Source organism: Coturnix japonica, chromosome Z, assembly GCF_001577835.2.
Source record: "Coturnix japonica isolate 7356 chromosome Z, Coturnix japonica 2.1, whole genome shotgun sequence".
Classification (NCBI taxonomy): Eukaryota; Metazoa; Chordata; class Aves; order Galliformes; family Phasianidae; genus Coturnix; species Coturnix japonica.
Window position 1 is genome coordinate 6600014 of NC_029547.1, and position 22176 is coordinate 6622189.

Below are 22176 nucleotides of genomic sequence, written 5' to 3' on the forward strand. Positions count from 1 at the left end.
ATCGCTGTCTCAGAGTGAAAGACTGAGGACATTACAAGCATCAACCATTTAAAATAAATTCACTACCATATGCCTCTCAAGATTCCAAATGGTCTGACTGTGTTATAACCCTGCTGGAATTATAGCTGATGCTCAAGGCGACAGTAGCTGACCTACAGCAAACTAGAGACACACAGCAGTGCAGCACATTGAAGTCTGCCTCACTATGCAGCACTTATTTGGCTCTTACAGAGAAAAGTTCCATCTCCTTCAGCTCAATATTACCAAATCTCTCAAGACCCAACCTCCTCCCTTCTTTAAAAGCATCTACTATACTATTTATTCCTGGGATTGACCTATTTCAGTGTACTTAACCTTTTCTAAGATTGGAAGCAACGCTATCCACTTGCAAAAACTCATAGAACAGAAGATTCCTTGGAATATCTTAATGCTTGAGAGTACTGCTATTGTGTGCTCTGGAGACCATATATGGTCATAGGAGATTACCTGTCATCCTAGTAATTAATTGTTAAAAATACACAAATACTGCAACTGTAACTGCATCAACTTCTCCACAGCTAAACTGGGTAGTGACACTGCAGCAACGAGTCCGATATGAAAAAGAAACAAAGAAAGTTGCACTATTTTATTGTTATTTTTTTTTAAGCCCAAATTGGAAATCTTCCAAGACTTATAACAAAGTGCCCCCAATCAGCCCTTTGGATGGTTGGCCCATTCCACTTGTGCATTGTTTTGGAGTGAGTGCGCAGTCAAACATAAATACGAGAGCACGCATGCATACCTTTCTTTTGAATCACTTTTGGCTGAGGCTAGAATCTCAAGCTCAGCACCAGCAACTGCAATGCCTCAAGTCCTTCTACAGCTAAATCATCAGCGCCTAAACTTCCACCATGACAGACCTCCTGTCATGTCCCATTGGTCTTCCACACCTTCAAGCCAATCCTAATGTTTTCTAAGCAACCAAGCCTCCAACTCAGCCTTATGAGTCGAAACGTCTATGCCAACTCTTTCAACATGTCTGAGCTGTTTACCTCTCCAACCAGCCTTTCACCTGCTACACCCCAACAGCACAAACACTGTGTCCTCTCCCTGAACTCCCACCACCACACCTCCTGCAGACCCACCTCAGCCTGGCGCTCACCTCACACACACACAGAGCTCTCGGGTGCCCAAAGGCTCACCTTTATAGCCAAACTCCTGCTCTATTCACAAAAGATGTACCTTCCACACCTCTGTAATGCCAGCGGAATCACAGAATTACAGAATGACCCGGGTTGGAAGGGACCTCAAGGATCATGTAGTTCCAACCCCCCTGCCTGGCAGGGCCACCAAACATACACCTTCACTAGATCAGGTTGCCCAGGGCCCTGTCCAACCTGGTCTTGAACACCTCCAAGGACGGGGCATCCACAACCTCCCTGGGCAGCCTGTTCCAGGGCCTAACCACTCTCCTAGTGAAGAACTTCCCCCTGACATCCAACCTCAATCTTCCCTCTTTCAACTTAAAACCATTTCCCCGTGTCCTGCTATTGTCAGGAACCTTCAGCTCAGTGTTTCCTTGCCAATTCCTTCCCAATCCCCTCACTCCCTCCCTGTTACCCCCCATGGCTCTGACAGACCCAGCAGCCCCCAGCCCACAGGACAGGCTCCGGGTCCCCCCATACACACTCTCAGTTTGAGCCCCCCGTACCCTCAGATCCATTGCAATGGCCACAGCCCCACCCGCGACACCGGCACCCTCAGCACAGTGCAGCCCCCACACAACCACCCCACACAACCACCCCCCACCGAGGCCGCATCCCCCGCCTCAGTTTCCCCGCTTTGCTGCCCGCCCCCCACGGCTGCCTCCCGTCCTCCCTCCCCTCTCCCTCCTCCTCCTCACACCGCCCCCGGGCGCCATGGCCCTCCTCCATGCGGTGTAAGGATACCGTCCCGGCTCCAATACACATCCCCACCCGGCTCAGGGGCCGCCTCCGCCATCTTGAAACAACCGCCACTCCCAGAGTGCCCCCCGCCGCCCCCCCAGCGCTCGGCTCCCATTGGCTGCCCGCACCGCCTTCACCTTGCGGCGGCTAAGGAGCGCCGAGCGGAAGAGCGGGGCATTATGGGAATTGTAGTCCGGTGGGCTGTAACTACTCTCGCTCCCGCTGCGGGCTGGCCGCGCCTCAAGGACTACAGCTCCCAGCGCGCCCCGCGGCCTAGCGTTGCTACGGGGTGCGAGAAGGACCATCGCACGCGTTTCCCCCATACACACGTCGGTGTCGCTGTTTGAGGGGCGCCGGGCAGCGCCCTGCCGAGGATGGACGAGAAGCCCCCGGCCGCCATCAGGCCCCACCTGGACAAACTCACCCTGGGGGTGACGCGGATCCTGGGTGAGCGCTCGGTGGGAGCGGGGCGTGCTCCGGGAGCAGGTTCTTGGCCGCAGGGAGGTGGGCAGCGGGCACGGCCCGGCCTGACGGGCTGCAAGGAACCGATAAGAGCATGTTCCAGCTTCTCTCCATCCCGAGGTGGGCTCTGCGCTGTGACCAGGCCCTGCCCGCTGCTGGAGGCTCCTCAGCCAAAACCTGTCTCGTTGTCATCAGATTTCATTCGGGATGTTGGCTTTGTTAGGCCTTCTGCCTGGCTTGGAGCTGCCGTTTGTGTGGCTGGAAAAGCAGACGTCTGCCTCAAGCCTGGTGTATGGGAACGTTACAAGCAGCAGTTTCCAGAGTGTTTTCTTAGGAATTTTAAAGACCACATTTGTTGGTGTAACTATTTAATCCATTCTCTCCGCTGCAGGACAGAGTCTTGCCTCTCTGCAGCCTTACAGTGTTTGAGGGGAGCTTACAGATCACATTTTTGGATGGTCTGTTAGCGATGGGACAAAGGAATGGCTTTAAACTAAAAGAGGGCAGATTCAGGTTATATGTCAGGAAGAAATAATTTGTTAAGAGAGTGCTGTGGCCCTTCCACAGGCTGTGGGTACCCCATCCCTGGAGGCAGTCATGGCTGGGATGGACAGGGCCCTGCGCAGCTTGATCTGGTAGGGGGCAACAGCACATAGCAGTGTGTTGGAATTGCATGAACTTAAGGTCCCTTCCAACCTAAACCTTTCTGTGATCACATACCCAAAGTTCATCACTAATCACAAAAGTTCTTAAGTTGCCGCTCAGAGAAATTAGATTAAAAGATCAGGGCAAAATTCCTGTCACAGGCATCAGTGAGGATAGTGTTTTGAGCCCAGGTTCTGTGCAGTGGTCTTTTTCTGACTTCTAATTGGTCTTCTTACCAATAGTGCCTGGGGTGCATAAAAAGAGAGCTTAAAAGAGAGAGAGAAGTAACTGTCCCCCTCTGTTCTGCCCTTGTAAGGCCCCATCTGTAGTATTATGTCCAGGCCTGAGGCCCCCAGCATAAGAAGAATGCAGAGCTGTTGACGTGGGTCCTGAGAAGGCCATGAAGGTGATCAGAGCACTGGAACACCTATTCTACAAAGCCAGGGAGGGAGGAAGCTTGGCTTGTTCAGTCTGGAAGTCTCCAAGGAGATTTTATTGCAGTCTTCCAGTACTTAAATGAGGCATGTAAGCAGGAGGGGAAACAATGGTTTTAAACTAAAAGAAAGGAGAATTAGGTTAGATATCAGGGAAAAATTCATTGCTCAGAGAATGGTGAGGCCCTCACACAGGCTGCCTAGAAAAGCTGTGGGTGCTCTATCCCTGGAGGTGTTCAAGGTGGGGATGGATGGAAGTTTGGGCAGCCTGAGCTGGTGGAGGGCAACTGTGCCCATAGCGCAGAGGCTTTGGAACTGGATGGTGTTTAATACCTCTTCCAACCTAAGCCATTGTGTGATTCCCAAGATTTGTTTTCTTTTGTTGTTTTTTTGCTTTTCAAGTATGAGTTCATGATTTCTCCATCTTCACTCAAAGAGCATTTAAAGGTAAAATAACTGATGAACAACATAATGGAAAATGCATCTTTTAGCAGATCTTTTCATAAAATTACTAGACTTTCCTTCATTTTGTATTGTGCAAGATAGCAAGGCAAACCCTAGTCAATTGCCAGAATGATTTATTTTCTCTGTTTGCTTTTTGGTTTTTTTCTGTCCATCCCTTCTGGAAGTTTCACACATTTTGTGCCTATTGAAGTAGTCTGATTCATGAGACCTGTGTCACCATATAAATTCAGATTGGTTAACTGAAAATTTTGGGAAACCATTACCTATCTTTTCAGAGTTTGTTTCTTTCAAAGAACAAAAGCTATCTGATTGAGAAATATGCCTTAGTAGAGTTTCCAGTTGAAATGTCCAGAAAACAGGACTGAGTTTACTGTGATCTGCATTCAGAGGAGTTAATGGGGAAGACTGCTATCAACTAGTCACGATTTATCCTGTATCTTTTCTCTAACCTAGTTGGCATTCTGATTATTTTCCATCTGGAAGAAAAGGGTACCCGTGGCAGACTTATCCTTTTTTTCCTCTTTAATATTTAATGGAGTTCCCATCTATACTTAAACAGATCTGTTCAATGTGGTATTCAGTTCACCCACAGGGTATTTTTAACATAACATTCAGGATTTTAAGATGGAGGTTTTCTTTCTTTTGATCTTGGATTTGGTTCAGACCTCTTTAGAAGTTGCAGTTCACTTATTCTTAGACATCTTCCTATGACTGATAGGATATTAAATTTTCCATCATCCCAGCTGAGCCTTTGTGCATGATGAATTAAATATCTCTACTGTTTTCTTTGATCAGGGAAATAACAATTACTCTGTTATGATAATCTCTTAGCATGTTTTAAGACTTGCATAGCTTAGAAGGAAAAGACTAGTTAGATCATCAATTCCACACACTTCTTTAGACAGAGAATACATATAAAAGGCTTTTGAGCAAGAGGCAGATCCCCCAAGCATGCACCCAGCTACTGAAGTAAAACTTGGCAAAGCATCAGAGAGTCTTATGTATCCTGGGGCCTTGGCCATAAAGATTACTTAGGTGACCTACTATTTTTATTTTTACTTGGAGTTTGATTTTATGATGCTGTATTTTGTCTTTTAAATTATCTATCCCATTGAAAATAAATAAATAAATACAGTTAAAGCAAAGTGCAGAGTTCAGGCTTCCTTAATCTGAGTGTTAGTCTTCCACTAGCAGAGCAGACAAGGGCAACACCACTGCAAGAATTAAAAGCCTAGCTCTGGAGATAAAAACCAAACTAAAGCTCTCTGGTGCCTGTCTTTCCTGTCTAGTGCACTGTGTATATTTTATCAGAAAGCAATTACAATATGTTTGACTGCTTTGGGAGCCAATACTTTCACAGCAAAGCCAGTCTTGAAAGCCCTGCATAGTGATTATTTCTATTCAACAGCCCTGTGTGCTGGGCTTGCAATTGCCACAACAAGAAGTAAGTAGTATTTCTGGATTTGATCCAAAGAGAATGAAGTCAGTGGGAACTATTTCAGTTGGCTGTAGATGAAGTAAAACATTATAAAATAATAAGTGCAAGGGAGACTGTTCTACTGTCATACACCTGCAAGGATAGCACCATGTAGATTAGTATCTTGCATTTATATAGCATTCTCTTTCATGAAATATACAGATGATTTTTATAAATGATGAGCTCAGTGCTCATAACAGATCTGCACGTGTCCAGCTGGGATTCCAGAGAACTGATGTTTGCTCATGCAGGTCCCTTCAGCAGGACCAGATTCTGATCACTAAACTCAGAACTGGAATGCGCCTGTCTTTGTGGATTGTGGTTGTTAAAAATTCATAGTAACACTGCACAACATCTTATGTCAAGCTGACTGCATCGTACCCCACTGGAACCACAGTGCATGCTTACAGACAGATTCTTCTTTACTTTGAGTTTGCCCAGGAACCCATTGTTGATTTTTCAATAAAATATCTGCAGATCACCAGACTCAGAATACAAAATGTCCTTGGGTACGTGTACGTGTGCAGATGCACATTTGTTTTATTTCTTTGTGCATATATGTATATGTAATGTGTGTGCATAAGGTATAAATGCATATCTCAGCTATCAAAGGGTGGCATCTTGTGCAGCGTTCTTGTGTCAAGACATACATTACAGGCAAGAGAAAGAGCCTGCTCAGTCACAGGCACAGTGTCTCCAGTTATTAATGCCATTTCCCCAGTTGTCATTCAGATTAATTTGCAGAACTGTCTGTCTAACAGTGCTTGGTCTCACCCATGCCAGCTATAAACATGCTCCTCTTTTCCTTTTAGAGACTTCACCAGGTGTTTCTGATGTGACGTTAGTGGAAAAGGAGCCAGCTGATCGCCATGCAATTATTTCATGGGAGCAAGTGAGTATTTTTGTAATAATTCTGCAGTAACATACAGCAGTCCATAGGGAATGTCTAATGCAATGGCTATCTTGTGATTGTGATGTGACCTGTTAGCAAGTTTGATGCACATTGTGGGGTTATTTGTTTGTTTTGTTGTTTTTTTTTAATCAGTTATTACTCTCTTTTTGGGCTGCCATATGCACCTGATCTCTTAGGGAAATATCATTAGCTTGGATATGTTCAGAACAGCACCTCTAGGAAAGAATTGCATAACTGTAACAGTCAGGAGTAATGGTGACTACAGTGTCAATGGAGTCTGTTCTGACTCAGGGTTGAAGTAATTCTCCAACACATTTTTGGGCAAAATTAGGCTCTTTTATGTAAGGACTTCGAAGGTAAAAGCCCAAAGGTGGAAATTACCAATAAGCCACCCAATCCATTCCAATTATCCATTCTTCTTTTCATTTCCAGCTAATCACTTCAATTTCTCACATCCCCCACTTTCTGGCTACACACTCAATCTTTTCATTGGAGTATGTCCCAGTACCTGTTCAAGAAGACTGTAGTCCATGTGCTACCTCAACAACCCAATAGCTGACTTCACTCTACCAGGCTGTATGCTCACAAACACTTGTGTGACTTTGGTGGACAGAGATGATGTTTAAGTCTCCTTTTTGGGTGTATGTGCATTTATCAGCCCCATGATCATGAGAGAGTAACTGTTTTCTGGTTATTCCTCACGTGCAGGGAAGGGATGGTTGCACCTCTTCAGCCTTTGAGAGGGAACATGGTTGAGGATGGAGCTGAGTGAATCATTTGCCATCTAACTCTGCCTGTGCCTGAATATACGTGATCACAGAAGCTGCACTTGTTTCCACTACCTAAAATAACTTCCCTTTTAATATGATGCCATGTATAGGTATTGTTTTTTTTCAGAATCTTGCACTAGATCTGGTAATGTCTTGTCCTGATTGGTGTTAGTTATTTGTAGTTTACCTGTGTTAGTTACTAAAACATACAGTAGTCAATAACTGTGGTCAGGTAGAAATGTGTGGTTTTTCAGCTTCACATGAACTAACTCCTGATTTCATTTAGCTGTTGTTCAGGTGTTGGAATAACTGGGCTGAAAATCAGAAGGATCCTGGCTGTGAGACAGCTCAGATCCAGGAGTTCACTCCTTCTTTTTCTGTGGAGTGGAGATGACTGTCCCTGCAGAACATGCTGTTATTCTCGTTTTTGGGTGATCTTATTTTCAAAATCCATTCAGGTCTGTTCCAAATTTGAAATATTCTTGTAAAACCAAACTTTGAATTACATCAGCAAAAACTGAGCACAGTACTCCAGGTGAGGCCTCCCCAGTGCCGAGTACAGGGGCAGGATGACTTTCCTAGTCCTGCTCACCGCACCATTCCTGATACAAGCCAGGATGCCATTGGCCTTCTTGGCCACCTGGGCACACTGCTGGCTCATATTGAGCAGACTGTCCATCAGGACACCAAGGTCCCTTTCCATCAGGCAGCTTTGCAGCCACACCTCCCCAAGTCTGTAGGGTCACCTGGGGTTGTTGTGACCAAAATGCAGGAGCCGACACTTGGCTGTATTGAAACACGTACAGTTAACCTTGGCCCATCAATCCAGCCTATCCAGGTCCCTCTGTAGTGCCTTTCTCCTGTCACGCAGATCAACACTCCCTCCCAGTCCGCTGTCATCTGCAAACTTACTGAGGGTGCACTCAATCCCCTCATCAAGATCATTAACAAAGATTTTAAATAGAAGCGGCCTCAGTACTGAGCCCTGGGGGACACCAGTCGTGACTGGCCACCAACTGGATTTGACTCCATTGACCACAACTCTTTGGACCTGGCCATCCAGCCAGTGCTTCACCAGTGCATCCAAGCCATGGGCAGCCAGCTTCTCCTCAAGGATGTTGTGGGGAACAGTGTCAAAGGCTTTACTGAAGTCCAGGTAGACCTCATCGACAGCCTTACCTTCATCCGCTAAGCAAGTCACCTTGTTATAGAATGAAATGAGGTTTGTCAAACGGGATCTACCATTCATAAACCCATGCTGACTGGGCCTGATCCCCTGGTTGACCTTTAACTGGTCCATGACGGCTCCTGAGGTTGTCTTTTCCATAGCCTTCCTGGGCACTGAGGTGAGACTGATGGGCCTGTAGCTACCAGGATCATCTTTCTGGCCATTTTTGAAGATAGGTGTCACATTTGCCAGTCTTCAGTGCACCAGACCATCTCCAGTTAGCCAGGACTGCTGAAGAATGATGGAGAGTGGCTTGGCAACCACATCCACCAACTCCCTCAGCTCTCTAGGGTGCAATCCATCCGGCCCCGTGTACTTGTGAGCAACCAGTTTTTGGAGGTTTAAAACCATCTCATCGTGTTTTATGCAGGGCCTGTTCTGTTCCCCATCCCTATCTACCAGCACAAGGGGCTGTGTGCCCAGGGAGTAACAAGTCTTTCTATTAAAGACTGAGGCAAAGAAGGCATTAAGTACCTCAGCCTTATCCTAATACTTGGTCATCAAGTTGCCCTCGGCATCCAGCAAGGGATGGAGATTTTCTCTAGCCCTCCTCTTGCTGTTGATGTATTTATAGAAATATTTATTGTTGTCCTTTACCTGAAGATTAAGTAGATACAGTTGGACTGGACTACTGACAGTGAAGGAGTTCGCTGTTGTGGTTTATTTGTTTCCAGTTGCATTAATAGAACTTTAATCTCCTTCTTGGGTTAAAAGATAAATATATTTTTTCCAGTATTTCCTGAGCTTAGAGATGAAGGCTGATGTCCAACACAGTCCACACAACTGCGGTATGTCCTGCACGACCATTGTTCAACATCTTACAAGGCTCTTCAAGGATGAAGTTTTTCTTCAGGCTCCTCTTACTTGAATACGAGTGCAGGTGTATACATACCGAGTTTACTTGCATCACTGCTTTCTCAGAGCCACTAGGTGGCAACAGTTGTGCATATAATGCCTTACTCAACAGCTGAGATTTTAACTAAGTTTAGTTTGTAGGAAAATATTTGCAGGACATTTTGTGCAATGCAGAGAAGGTTGGTCAAACTATTCCCAAAGTTGTACTCTTTTCTCCAAGAGAATCCTCTCTCTTTACTCACCAAAATAAAAGCTCTATTTTTAAGATACTTTTTTCTTTAAGTTTTTCTAGAAGCATTTTTTTTTCCATTCTCATTTCAGCTTTGCAGAGGAAAAGTATTTCTGACAAGAGATAATCCATAGTATATAGAAATTCTTATAAGAAAAATGGAATTATTTAAATATGAATGATGAAATTTGTATTTTAACAGCATTGGCAACATTAATTGCATTGCTTGTCTCAGCCAGCTCTGTTTATTAAAATGAGCTGTGCCTGGTTTGTGCCAGTGTTTAACTGTCTGTAGTGGTGGAAGTTTTAAAGTCTGAGCACTACATTACCTTCTGCAGGGGAAGGCAAGCTTTATGTCAGGTTACAGTGCAGTAAGACAGCAGGAGAGCAGAAGAGATTTTTCCAAGGCTTTTTGTAGACAGAAGTTGGAAAAGTACACCTGAAGTCAATCCTGGATATATTTTTTTTTTTACAAATCTACACACTCACAAAAATATTTGGGATATGTGTTCATCAAGTATTTACATGGGTACCATCACTTCCCTTAAAACTTAAAGCATTTCAAAATATTTTAATGAAAGCAGGTAATTTTTTTTCATGTTTCCTAATGTTTCATAGCTGCCAAGATGTTATCTTTTCCCAAAGAAAGTGTGACAAGCAGAAGAAGGGGGAGTAGAGGCAGTTTTCCGGCCACTGGAATGCCACTACTAATAACTGTATATCTCGCTATGAATCAGTTGCCACTCCTAAAATTGGATTGGCAGCTACCTTGCTATCCCCCATGTGCAGTTTGTAAAAGCAGTCATTTTACTGAATTATTTCTAGGAGACACTCTGGTATCTGCAGTGACAGAGACTGATATGAATTTTCTTTTTACTCCAACTGGATTAGAAATAAGTCATTCAGCTCATTTTTTTGCCTTTTAAAAATACAAATTTACATCTGTTAGGGGGAGCTGAGAGTCCCAGAGCTCAGCAAGCCATATAAAATGAGTCGTTTTGCCTGCCCCTCTAGTTGGCTGATACACAATGGCCAAACTGCCCTCAACTTGCTCTCTGTGACCCCTACCCATTAAGGTGTTGGAGCGCTGATATTCTGTAACTCATCAAGTTTTTTGTTTCTTGTTATGCACTTTGTAGATAGAGAATAAAAGGCCTCAGGTATTCTGGGACTTTCCTGTTGTGGGCTGTTGTAGGCTGCCAGAGAATTCAGAAACTTCAAATAAATCTCTCTGGGAATTGAGGTGGTTGTTCCTGGCACTTTTAGGTGTCTTCCTCAGCATATCTACCATATCTCATTTTGACTCAAAGATCTGCATGTGGTAGCAAACATCCACAAGGGTTTTTCTTTCTGTCTTTTTGTAATGCTCTCCAAGAGCATTAGGTGGGTCTGCAGTCTGTGACACCCAGGAACAGAGTCTGCCAGCATTGAATCTGTCGTATAATACTGCAGGTGAGAGCTGGGAAAGTGAACCCAGCAGATTCACTTGGCACAAGCCAAGTGTATTTCCTCAAGCTGCCTAATAGAGAACAGGCTGGAAACCTTTGGATAGCAGTTGGTGATTCTGACACAGCATTCTCATACTGGGGAGCCTTATAATATTCTAATATAAAGTACTGGCTACACAACACCTTCTTCAAGAAAACTAACAAATCATGTTCTCTGCAGTAGAGAATCATGCCTGCTCTATCCCTGTGCCTTTTCATAAGTGGAAGAGACTGGAAATCCAAGGAGGCTGGTCCTGGAAGCCTCACTTGGATAAAAGTTACAAAAGTTGAACAAGAATTTCTTAGTATGTTACAAATACTCCTCTGGATACCCTGACAACTGGGGTAGTCTAGTCATGAATCTGCCTGATAACAGGGAAAAAGTGGCTGCAGGTGTGCTGTGTCTTTTGGAAGCCATGTGAAGCAGCATAAGTCCCTTCCTTCTATCCAAAGAAGTAGGTTAATATTCATACAGATTTTTGGAGAAGCCAGTCTATAGCAGTATGCTTTGATTATGTCCATTTTCTTAGGATATTTGTTTAGAAGGCACTGTTTCAGTAGTGATTTAAGTGAATGGATGTATGTCATTATTTTAGCACTGGATCCAGTGTTGATCAGTTCTCGGAAGCAAAGCCTCCTTTCCTGCTTGTAATACTGTCTGTCATCAGTGGACTGTGCTTTGCTGGGTGTCTCTTTGAGGATATTATGGACAATAACCAAAAGAAAGAGACCTCACACTTCGCATTGGTCATTTGGGATATTCTGTTTTATGAGCAGATGAGTATAACCAGATGACTGGGACAAAAACAGCTGCTCAACAGGGCTGTGGTTAAGCCATTTCTGGCAAGTTATTCAAAATACTGTATTTTACAGGGTTGGAGATCACAGTTTTGGAAACTCCAGTTGATTAAGAGGGAGCAAAGCTTCTTGAGAGAAAGCCTTTTTTCATATTTAATAGTAGATTGTGTATCTGACTCTACTGTCAGAAAGTCAGTGTTTTGAAGTCATGTGGCTAAGCACAGTATGACGTTTTGGTCAGTTCTCTCAGTCAGGTGGAAGTGATTGGTACTAATAAAGCTTTTTTGGGTTTATGTAGGCCCCAGATTTGCACAGCATTTTCAAGCACCGCTTGTAGTGTCATCCAAGAGGATGTATTTAGGAGAATCCAGAAATAAAGTGGGAGGGTGGCCAGTCGGAAAAACATGCACACACTGTTCTTGTCTTTTAAAAAAGGAAGATTCAGAGCAGAATGCCTTCCCAGACATGGCTTTTGTGCAGGGATCAGTCATTGCAATTGATGTAGTTCACTTGTTTACAGGAAAATACCCACTCAAGTCAAGGAAGCCGTTCCCCTATATATTTTTACTGCTGAGGTTGGTCAGTACAAAATTGAGGAGTGGGATGTTTAGAAGTACTTGCAGCAGATCTGTCATATTTTCTTTTTTTGTAGTTGCAAACGTAGGCGCTGTTCTTGCAGATACAGCTTGGAATTAGAAGTGGTGAAAGCACAGCGTGAAATAATAAATATTTAGAACTGAGAAGAACCCAAAGAATAAGGTGTGTTGCTAAAGGCATTTGAAAAACTTCAGATATGTCCATGTGGTTTAGTAATGTTCTGAAACTTAGCACCAGGCCCTTGGCCATCAGCAGGCACTCGTCAAATGACAGCTGAAAACAAAGTTTCTGCAGTATCAGATTTTCTGCTTCAGTAGTACTTATTTCTGGAGATTTTCTGAAACTGGATTGGAAAAGCACTGTGTTAGTGACTGGGCTGCTAATGGGCCAAGTAAAGCAAACTGCCTAATTGCAAGCTGCAAAGTCATTATTGTCTGGGACTTACCATCAGTAGTCTGTAGGCATGAATGGATATGCCTGGGAAGTCCACTGTTTAGCATTCAGGATTGAAAGCTGTGGGTGGATTAGAGGCTTCTGTACTGTGTACATGCCAGAGTTTAGAGGACAGGAACGGTAACAACTCAGTGTTGGGACTGGTGCTATTTAACATTTTTGTAGGCAACATGGAGAGTGGAATCAAATGCAGCCTCAGCAAGTTTGCAGATGACACCAAGCTGAGCGGTGCTGTTGATGTGCTAGAGGGAAGGGATGCTACTCAGAGGGACCTGGACAGGCTGGAGAGGTGGGCCCTTGGCAGCCTCATGAACTTGAGTGTGGCCAAGTACAAGGCCCTGCACCTGGGTCAGGGCAATCCCAAGCACAGGCACAGGCTTAGAGGAGAATGATTTGAGAGAAGCCTTGAAGAGAAGGGTTTGGGGATGTCAACTGATCAAAGACTGAAGATGAGCTGACAGTGTGTGGTTGCTGCCCAGAGCACCAACCATATGCTGCACTGCATCAAAAGAAGCTTGACCAGCAGGTTGGGGGAGGATGTTTTGACCATCTACTCTGCTTATATGAGACCTCACCTGCAGTGCTGCATCCAGTTCTGGGCACCCCAACACAAGGACATGGAGTTGTCGGAGTATGTCCAGAGAAGAGCCACAAAGGTGATCAGAGGGCTGGAGCACCTCCCCTATGGGGGCAGGCTGAAATAGCTGGGGCTCTTCAGCCTGAAGAAGAGAAGGCTCTGAGAAGATCTTATCACAGCCCTGCCGTACCTGAAGGGGGGCTACAGGAAATCTGGGGAAGGGCTTTTTATAAGGGAATGTAGCAACAGGATAAGGGAAAACAATTTTAAACTGGAATGGGGTAAATCTAGACTATATATGAGGAAGAAATTCTTTATTGTGAGAGTGGTGAGACACTGGAACAGGTTGCCCAGAGAGGTTATGGATGCTCCATTCCTGGAAGCATTCAGAGCCCGACTGGATGGGGCTACGAGCAACCTGGTCTAGAGGGAGATGTCCCTGCCTATAGCAGGAGGTTGGAACTGGATGGTCTTAAAGGTCTCTTCCAGCCCAAACCATTCTTTGATTCTATGACTCTATATGACTGTGATTTAATAAGCAGAAGGTCTGCTCAGATCCCTGGGAAAGAATATGGCCAGGAAAAGTTCAGGACCTGTCCTTCCTTGTGTCAGTCCCTAATGACCCAAAATCAGCAGTGTGGCTGAAGGCACAGCTGGGAGGTAGCTCCTGTTGGATAAAGGCATTGAGTCAAAATCCAGGCAGACAGCTGGATGTGCACAGGCTACAAACATGGGGAACAATCTTATCACCATCTCTAGGAACACTACAAATCCAGTCTCAGCAGAGGAAGTGCTGGATAGCTGTTAGTATGACACTTCTGCTTTCTCCAAAGCAATTCTATAGCTGCTTTGAAACTTGTCAAGGCCTCTGAGGCTAAGCTGTGAATCCCACTTGAATATCACTGGATCTGTGCTACGATAACCTTTATAAACAGAGGACAACACAGCTGACCTTAATGCTCTTAAAGTTTGTAATTTCATAGTTTCTTGTTTGAGTGTCAAATTCACCACGTAAAGACCAGGCCATGCCCAACGGGATATCTTTTAAACTGGATGAATGAAAGAAATAAACCATGTTTGGAAAAGGCTGAAAATCCTGTCACAAAAGCACTTAAGTCACCAGATACTCTGTGTAGCAAATCTTGTATTCTTTGCTCCTTTTCTTGGAAAATGTGTCTGCCTGAATCCTGTGACTATATACAGGTTTCAGACAAGTTTTAAAGAGGTTGTCTGTCCTTCTGGTTTAATGAGAGTTTGTCTCCCAGTTTGTGTCTTTGTCTCTGAGAAGATTTAATAGCATTGGGACTGAAAAGGGAGAATGACCACAAGTTGCAGCTTGGAGATTTAGCCTGCAGTTAGGAAGCCTTTTTCTCAACAAGGGTGATGCAGCGCTTGGAGAAATTAATACATAGGCATCATTGGGACCTTTAAAGATTCAGCTAGACAGAGCCACAGCTTACTGTATTATATTGTAATACTTCTAATTATTAAACTTTCATGAATTTTGGGGTCTGATTCTCTCTTGGAATCTTGAGTTTGAACACACTTTAAATGTAAACTCACTTCAATCTTTATTGGTCTCTTTTTTTTTCTCTCAAACAACTGCAAAGCAACCAGTAACTCCTTTACTCTTCTTATCTTCTTAAAACTGACTTCCTTCTGTACTGTTCCATTCTGCGTCAGTGGGAGTGAAGGATCTGCACCCACACCAGTTACCAGGAGCAGTCCCTTCAATTGGCTAAAGCTCTAATAGGCTTTTGGTTTCTCCGAATATGAAGCCTTTATTCTTTGTTTTCATATATGTTGTTTAACTTGAGAGTCTGAGTTAAGGCAGGCTCCTTCTACAACCACAATATGTACAGGAGAAGGATCCTGGTTTTTTGAAGCACTCTTAATGCTGCAGTTGCTCCTTTCACTGTTGGCTCAGAAGAAAGCAGGCTTAGGAGCCCCAGCCCAGCACGTGGTCAGATGAAACCAGGCTGGGACATTTGTGAGCCTGACTGTTTGTGTGTTTGTGCATTTGCTGTTAAATGAAATGTGAAAACTGCCTGACTTTGGGCTGCTATTGAATCTGTTCTCCTCTCACCTTCCTGGAAGTGAAAACCCTTTGAAGAAAAGAGTCATGTTGCTACTATTGTACATGCTTTAGTGGAATGGGTAGGTTTAGTCTGATTTCACTTAGAATGTAACTCTATTCTTGTAAGACATATATATGAAAACAAATATGTTCTTGTATCTCTGATCCTGGAAAGACATTCAGTATGTTGTCAGTTGGAAAACAATCCTGTAATGACCTTATAACGATGGACTGTTCATTGGGAAATTTTCCCTCTGCATCTTTGTTGATAGTATAGCACAGTCTCAAGAAATGTGCCAATATTTAGTTGCTCTTTGGGTTTGAGGCATGTTCTGCATTTCCCCATAATGCTTCAAGCCTCTTGTGATTTGCAGAAAAATGCCTGCATATTGCCAGAGGATTTAAAGAACTTCTATCTGATGACTGATGGCTTCCAGATGACCTGGAGTGTAAAAATTGATGGTAAGTCCATGTGTTTGTCTCAGCTGATGCCCTCATATCTTGCAGATAATCCTTCCTTTGCAGAATCTCTTAGATTCAAACTTTCTTTTTGCACTCTGAATGAAAAGATAGCACTATTCTTTAACCTGGAAAAAAATGGAGTTGTCTGCTTCTACTTAGCAGCTTGATCAGTCACTAGAAAACTGATCTGTGATTTAATAAGTGATTGCAGATCTGCACTGGATCATAGGCTGTTTTAGAAGTGTCTTGATGAGGGGAAAAACATCAAAAGTCCTGATGCAACAGGGCAAAAACTGCTGTTTGTGTACACTGAACTTGTGCAAAAGAGACATGTCTCAAAACCAAACAAGGCTTTATGACAAAAACTGTTCTGTATTACTTTAGCCATCTGTCAACGTTCAGATTTAAATACGTTTTTTAAATCTAGTACCTAGATTCTTTCTGTAGTTCTGTGAGAGAGAAGCAGATCTAGCACATTATCCTATCAAAAAGCAGTAAGAGGAGTGACTCACAGAAAATGCCTCTTTCTCATTAGAACAATACATATATGCAATCCAGATGACCTGAAGTGTGCACTCATTTAAAACTGGCAAACTGAATAAAAGGTCAGAATGAGGACTTTGTGCTGACAGCATAATCCCTCTCTCTTATTCTGCTTCTTTGCTATCAGGAGGGAACTGTCTTTCACTGTCATATAAATATGTGAATTACTCATTGGATTACAAACTATACTGAGTGCTGTAGAAAGTTCTTCACATCGGTATCTTCATAATAATATCTTCCATGTCTGTCCGCTTCATCTGGTGACTGTAATCTGAGGAAAATTAATCAGCTGAAGCTATCTGACTGAGCCCAAAAGAGGAAAGCAGGAAGACCATGACAGTTACAAAAGATAGTCTGTTGTCTTTGCTAGTTACATCTTTACCCTACCCAGCTAAAATGGAACGTACTATTCTCACATAGTTCTCTTTCTGGGTTAATAGAAGCCCAGCTCAGGCATGCACCCAAGCAGAGGTCACACAGTTTACATTAGTCAGTCATGAAGACAAGACTTTGCCACGATAACAAGAAAAATCATGCATCAGTGGAGTGCCTCTTACCACACATAAGATTTGTATCTTTTTGCCAGTCTCCAGAACTGCGAGGTCTGGGCCTGGTTCTGCTTTCCACCAGCTGAAATCCATTAATTGAAAATATTTCTAGAGTTAGTGGTGGAAATGAGAGCAGGACCAAGCTTCATTCCTGGAGCCTTGCCACAGTTTCATCAGACTGGGCTGTAGACACTCTTGGTAACTCTCAAATTATAAAGCTTTTTCAGATACCAGGGCTGTGACACCTGCACTGAAGTCCCATGATGTTTCACATGGGCTTCAGTGAGTTGTGACCTCTGAAGAATCTAGTTTTCAGAGCACACAAGTTTCCAGAGTCCAAGCAGGTCCATAGCTACCTTGTTTAAGCAAACATCTTTCTGTGCCTTCTGAGGTTCTCCATGATCCTATGTGGCGAAATGGCATGCTTGTGACAAATGGCAAGTCCTTGACATTCTCTCAAGAGCACCAACATGCTGTCACAGTGATGAAAACCAATTTTTGAGTGGAGCTTAGAAAGATGCATGAGGTGGAAGAAAACAGGCTGTCTAATAGTGTGCATGGGTGGTTCCTTGTAGCAAGGGCAGCAGCAAAGAAAATTGTGTGGAAGTGAGTGTTACTAGGTAAGATTTTGAATAACCTGTTTCACAGGACTGGACTAGCAGCTGCAGCACAGGTCTGGGATCCCCATCTCTTTTAGAGGAGTTTGAGTGTATGTTTGGAGAAAAAGCAGTATGTTCTGTGCTGTCCTGGTGCTGGAGGTAATTGATGATCAGTCTTCTTGCAGATACCCCAATGCCCCTGGGCTCCATGGTGATTAATAGTATCTCGAAGCTTTGTCGGCTCGGAGGTTCCTCCATGTACACCGTGCCTAATGCACCATCTCTTGCTGACCTGGAAGACGACACAGATGAGGAGGGTAAGGTGCTGTTAACAGGTTAAAACAAGTGCTCTGCTATTTTCCTTTTGCTGTGTTAATGTTACAGTGCAACACCCAGATATGGCAACAGATTTATTTTTGTCTCTTCTGGACAATACTATGTATTCTTTTAGACCCCTACAATTTTGAAATGTAGACCTGCATGCAGTGTATCCATGAATCTGTTGGGGATGGCTAACTCTCAGTCACTAGGATTATTTTAATTCATTTTTAACAGGCTGGCTGCCTTCCTGTTCTGCCTTTTCCCCGTTTTACATTTTTAACTATTTAGACTCAAAGACCTTCACTGATGTAATTATAAGGTGCACTGAGTAAAAGTTAGAAACCTGTAAAAGTTCTCATCCTGACTTTCATGAAGAGCTCTTTTGAAGAGTAGAACTCTTCTGTCCCTCTTCTTCTTCAGAAGCATTAAAATTCCAAATCATGTACGACAGGATTTTACAGCTAAACAGTTCTAAAATGGTCCTGTACAAAGGCTCTGAGTTCATTTTGGGCTACAGGTTGAACGAGAGCCAGAACGTTTGGCTGTTGAGAAAGAGGCTGATGTCACATTGGAGGTGTAAAGAAATGTATGTCTTCAGGTTCATTGAGGTCTTCTGTCGAAAGAATAAGAATAGACAGTTCTCTCAGACTTCTTCAGAAAATAAGAAAATGGAGATAAAAAGAAAGATGAGTTGAATTAAGTAATGGACTTCAGCTGCAGGAAGGAAGATTCAAGATCAGCGTGAGCAAAACTTCTAAGTAATAGCAATGCATTTAGCTACGTGGAAATCATGACATATTGAGCACTAGAGGTTGTTACGAAATGATAAGATACCTATCAGGTGCCATCCATAAAGCTGATCCTCCTTTATGCCAGGGAAGGACTACAGGGCAGCTTGATGCCTTCTTCAGCCATCTGATTCTGTTTTCCTACTGAAACTTTTCCAAGAAGTATAAATATAATGGTCTGGTTTAGTTCTTTCTCAGTTAAGTTATTAACTGCTAAATGGATAGACAGCAGCTGACACACAGTCAGTTTCATAAACATGTTTCAAGATTTATTTTTTTCTGCTTTCAGGTAATGAAGACAAACCAGAGAAACCACACTTTGATTCTCGTAGTCTTATTTTTGAATTAGATCCATGCAATGGGAATGGGAAAGTTTGTCTTGTTTATAAGCACACTAAACCAGGTAAGACTGACAAGAGAAAAGTTATCCATCTCTTTTTGCAGATTGTTTCTGAGAGGCACATGCATGGAATCATAAAATTTTTACATTCTTTGCAGTTTATAGATGAATGTTTACTGAGACATCCAGCCTCTGCTGAACTCAGTGGCTAAGTCTTACAGTGGCTTAGTTGGAGATAACATTTTCCTCCTTTTAAAATTTGAGCCTAAGTTACAACTTAATAGTTCTCGTGCATAGTGTAGTTGCATACTGAAACAGGAAAGCACTCACATATAACCAATAGACAATTATGTTGAAATAATGCAGCAAGTTGCTAATGTATATCTGGTTACTTACATGTCTTAGCAAATTGTTTGTGTTTTAATAAGAAACATAAAACTGCTTAGAAGCAAAAGGTGGATGACGAAAGGGTGCTCAGTCAGGCAGATTCAGACTGTTTCAGTCACCTGGAATGTACATGCAGAGCCTCCAGCTCCCAGGTGGGTCAAAATTTGCCAGGGAGAGATTGAAAGGCAGAGCAAAAGACATGAGAAGAGCTCTGCTTCCTAAAACATACCAGAAAAGTTGCTTTCAATCAGGGATCAGCAGAACATGCAAGTCTCTTATAAAGTAGCTGTCTTCTGTCAAGGTGCACAGGTCAGTAGGTGTGTGTGTACGTGCATGTACACTGTGTAGGATTGTGCAATAGTGGTATACCTGTTCTTAAGAAAAGCCTTTGTTTGTTATCTTGTGTTTTTAATTGGTTATGACTTCACCTCCCAGGGCAGAAACTTGCAGCTTGTCATCTTGCATTCAGTGGTAACAATTTCAGCCTATGCAATGGATAACCTGAACTAGGGGAAGGAGTGTTGCTTACTTCTGCTGATGGGAATGTAGGAGGCTGTGTCTTTAATTGACAGCATTCAGTGTCTTCATTTTCCAAGTAAAATCACTTATTTTTGGGCTGGTGATCTGATGGTGGTTTCTTCAGAGGTCGTTGCCACCAGAGAAATGTTTGATCGCCATTTTGAGATGTTGCAAAATGTGTTTTTGTTGGCAGAATGGACTTTACTCAGTAATCTAGATGACCAACTGTTGAGTTAGTTGTTTATATTTTGTTGGGCAGGTAAATGTTGGCCATGATAATGCCATGAAATTACATTACAAAGTTGCTGCTGTCTGAGGATGTTCAATGTAGAGTGTCAGTCCCAGGCTAAACACAAATAGGATTGCATAGGTTTTACAGAGGGGAAAGTGATTGTAATGACTGCTGTGTGATTCTGGGAGCGGAATGAGGATTTCTTCAGACATCAAGCTCTTATCCATTAAAACACTTTCCCTGTGGATAATCATCTGTGTTAGTCGTGGATGCTGGATTTTAGAAGATGTAGCCTTCTCCATAACTTTGTTTTGTTTCCCACTTGACAGTGGGTCAGGGGTTAATCTCATATCGCTATAGAGCAACAATATGGTTTCTGCTTATGTTGTTCTAGTTGTGTCCCCAGACACTGAGATATGGTTCCTAGACAGAGCTCTGTATTGGCATTTCCTCACCAAAACCTTCACAGCCTACTACCGCCTGCTTATCACTCACCTGGGTCTCCCACAGTGGCAGTATGCCTTCACCAGCTATGGAGTCAGCCCTCAAGCAAAGGTAAGACAGTAGAATCCAGCTTGACAGCGTTTTGTGTTAATTATAGATTGGTAAAATGTTTTTGAATCTTTGACAGTCTGTAGGTTTAACTGGGCCTCCCTAGTGAGCCATGGGAGGGGACATGAGCCCCTCCCTCCTACCACATTAGCATTTACCTTAGTGTATTCACTAACATGGTGTTGAATCTACTTTTCTCACCTTAATTGATCTCTACCTTTCACCTCCATTAGCAGTTGGTGGAAGCTAATTAAGTGCTTGCTTTCTGGACATGGAGACCAGTGTCCATTTATATCACTACTAGAGGAGATGTAAAGTCATTTGTCTAAGTGATACTTGTCTAGATCAGCTTTCTAGGCATAGCACCAAACAAGATCCTACTGCTGACTAGGTGGAGGGAGAAGTCCAGTCATACATTAGACAGAAGCCCAGAGGAGAACTATCAACTTCATCCTAGTTAAGAATACCAATTCTTCTCCTATCCTTATCAGTTGCAAAGACAAAAATAATGCCCAGAAGAGCAATTTAAATGCCAGCAATCACAGAAATACTCATAGGAGAGCCCCAAATACAGACCAGTCCAAACCCTTTGCACTATATATTAGCCATTCTGTTCTGCTGGTAGCCCACTTAGAGGTTCCTGTTTCGTCCTCTGTGCTTGACTGGGCCTTCAGCCTTAACCCAGCTTCCACCTTGTGTGAGCTGATACAGTGCATGCTGTCAAGGACTGGCAGGTCTTGTTGAGGGTCCTGCACTTAACCCACACATGGTGGCTATATTATGATGACATTCCTTGTTCCCTGTCTCAGCCCTGAATGTGCATCAAAAGTATTTGCTAAAATAACTGCTGAATTCCCTTCTATCAGTTTGTCCCTTTGCATTTCTGTTATCTTGTCTATCATACTGTGCACTACCTTGTTAGTCAGGGCTGTGTGCATAGTATATTAGCATTTGTCTGTGTTCTGCCTTTTTGTAGTTTTCTTGCTAGAATATTTCATTATATTCAGTGTATTCACAAAACTCGACAAAATTATTCACATACTCTCTAAACATTTGCAGCCTTTGTTAGCTTAAATCCTCCTAGTATGTTAACCATTATCATTTGTAAATGTCTGTAGGGATGGTATATTGAAGCCCTTTGCCATTAAGCAGTACATGAACAGATTGCTCTTTACATTTGGTATTGATCTTCTGTTTATCTTCTTAAATACTTCATTGAGGATAGTCTCAGATTTCTAATACTTTAACCCCTGCAGTTTTATTTCATGACTTCATCAATGGAAAACTGATAGGAAAATAACTGAGATATGGGAACTTCTAGGCATAATCGTGGGGCATATGGGAACAAAAAGAAAACAAATCTTGTGGTCACTTCTAAACATTAAATCAGGCTGAAGAGAAACAAACACAGAATCCTTTGTGTCATGAGTTAAAAAATTAAAAATTTAAAAATTAAAAAACAAAAAAAAAAAAAACCCATAATATTGTATGTA

At 43.0% G+C, this 22176-nt stretch overlaps 2 protein-coding genes across 4 annotated transcripts in view; one reads left to right on the top strand and one right to left on the bottom strand.

Annotated features, from left to right (window-relative positions):
- Positions 1–2085, bottom strand: part of KIAA1328 (KIAA1328 ortholog) — a 172192-nt gene extending 170107 nt beyond the window's left edge. The window contains exon 1 of one of the 2 annotated variants that reach the window (XM_015848262.1): positions 1956–2085. In XM_015848262.1, coding sequence (XP_015703748.1) covers positions 1956–2040 — 85 coding nt within the window. In that variant the 5' untranslated portion in view covers positions 2041–2085. Of the gene's footprint in view, positions 1–1928 lie in introns of both variants that reach the window. The other variant, XM_015848261.2, reaches the window with a different exon arrangement.
- A 114-nt stretch (positions 2086–2199) lies between these two features.
- The window catches only part of TPGS2 (tubulin polyglutamylase complex subunit 2), a 30889-nt gene continuing 10912 nt past the window's right edge, over positions 2200–22176 (top strand). The window contains exons 1-6 of one of the 2 annotated variants that reach the window (XM_015848263.2): positions 2200–2372; positions 6221–6300; positions 15767–15854; positions 17730–17861; positions 18943–19056; positions 20526–20686. In XM_015848263.2, coding sequence (XP_015703749.1) covers positions 2300–2372; positions 6221–6300; positions 15767–15854; positions 17730–17861; positions 18943–19056; positions 20526–20686 — 648 coding nt within the window. In that variant the 5' untranslated portion in view covers positions 2200–2299. Of the gene's footprint in view, positions 2373–6220; positions 6301–15766; positions 15855–17729; positions 17862–18942; positions 19057–20525; positions 20687–22176 lie in introns of those variants that run through there. The other variant, XM_015848264.2, reaches the window with a different exon arrangement.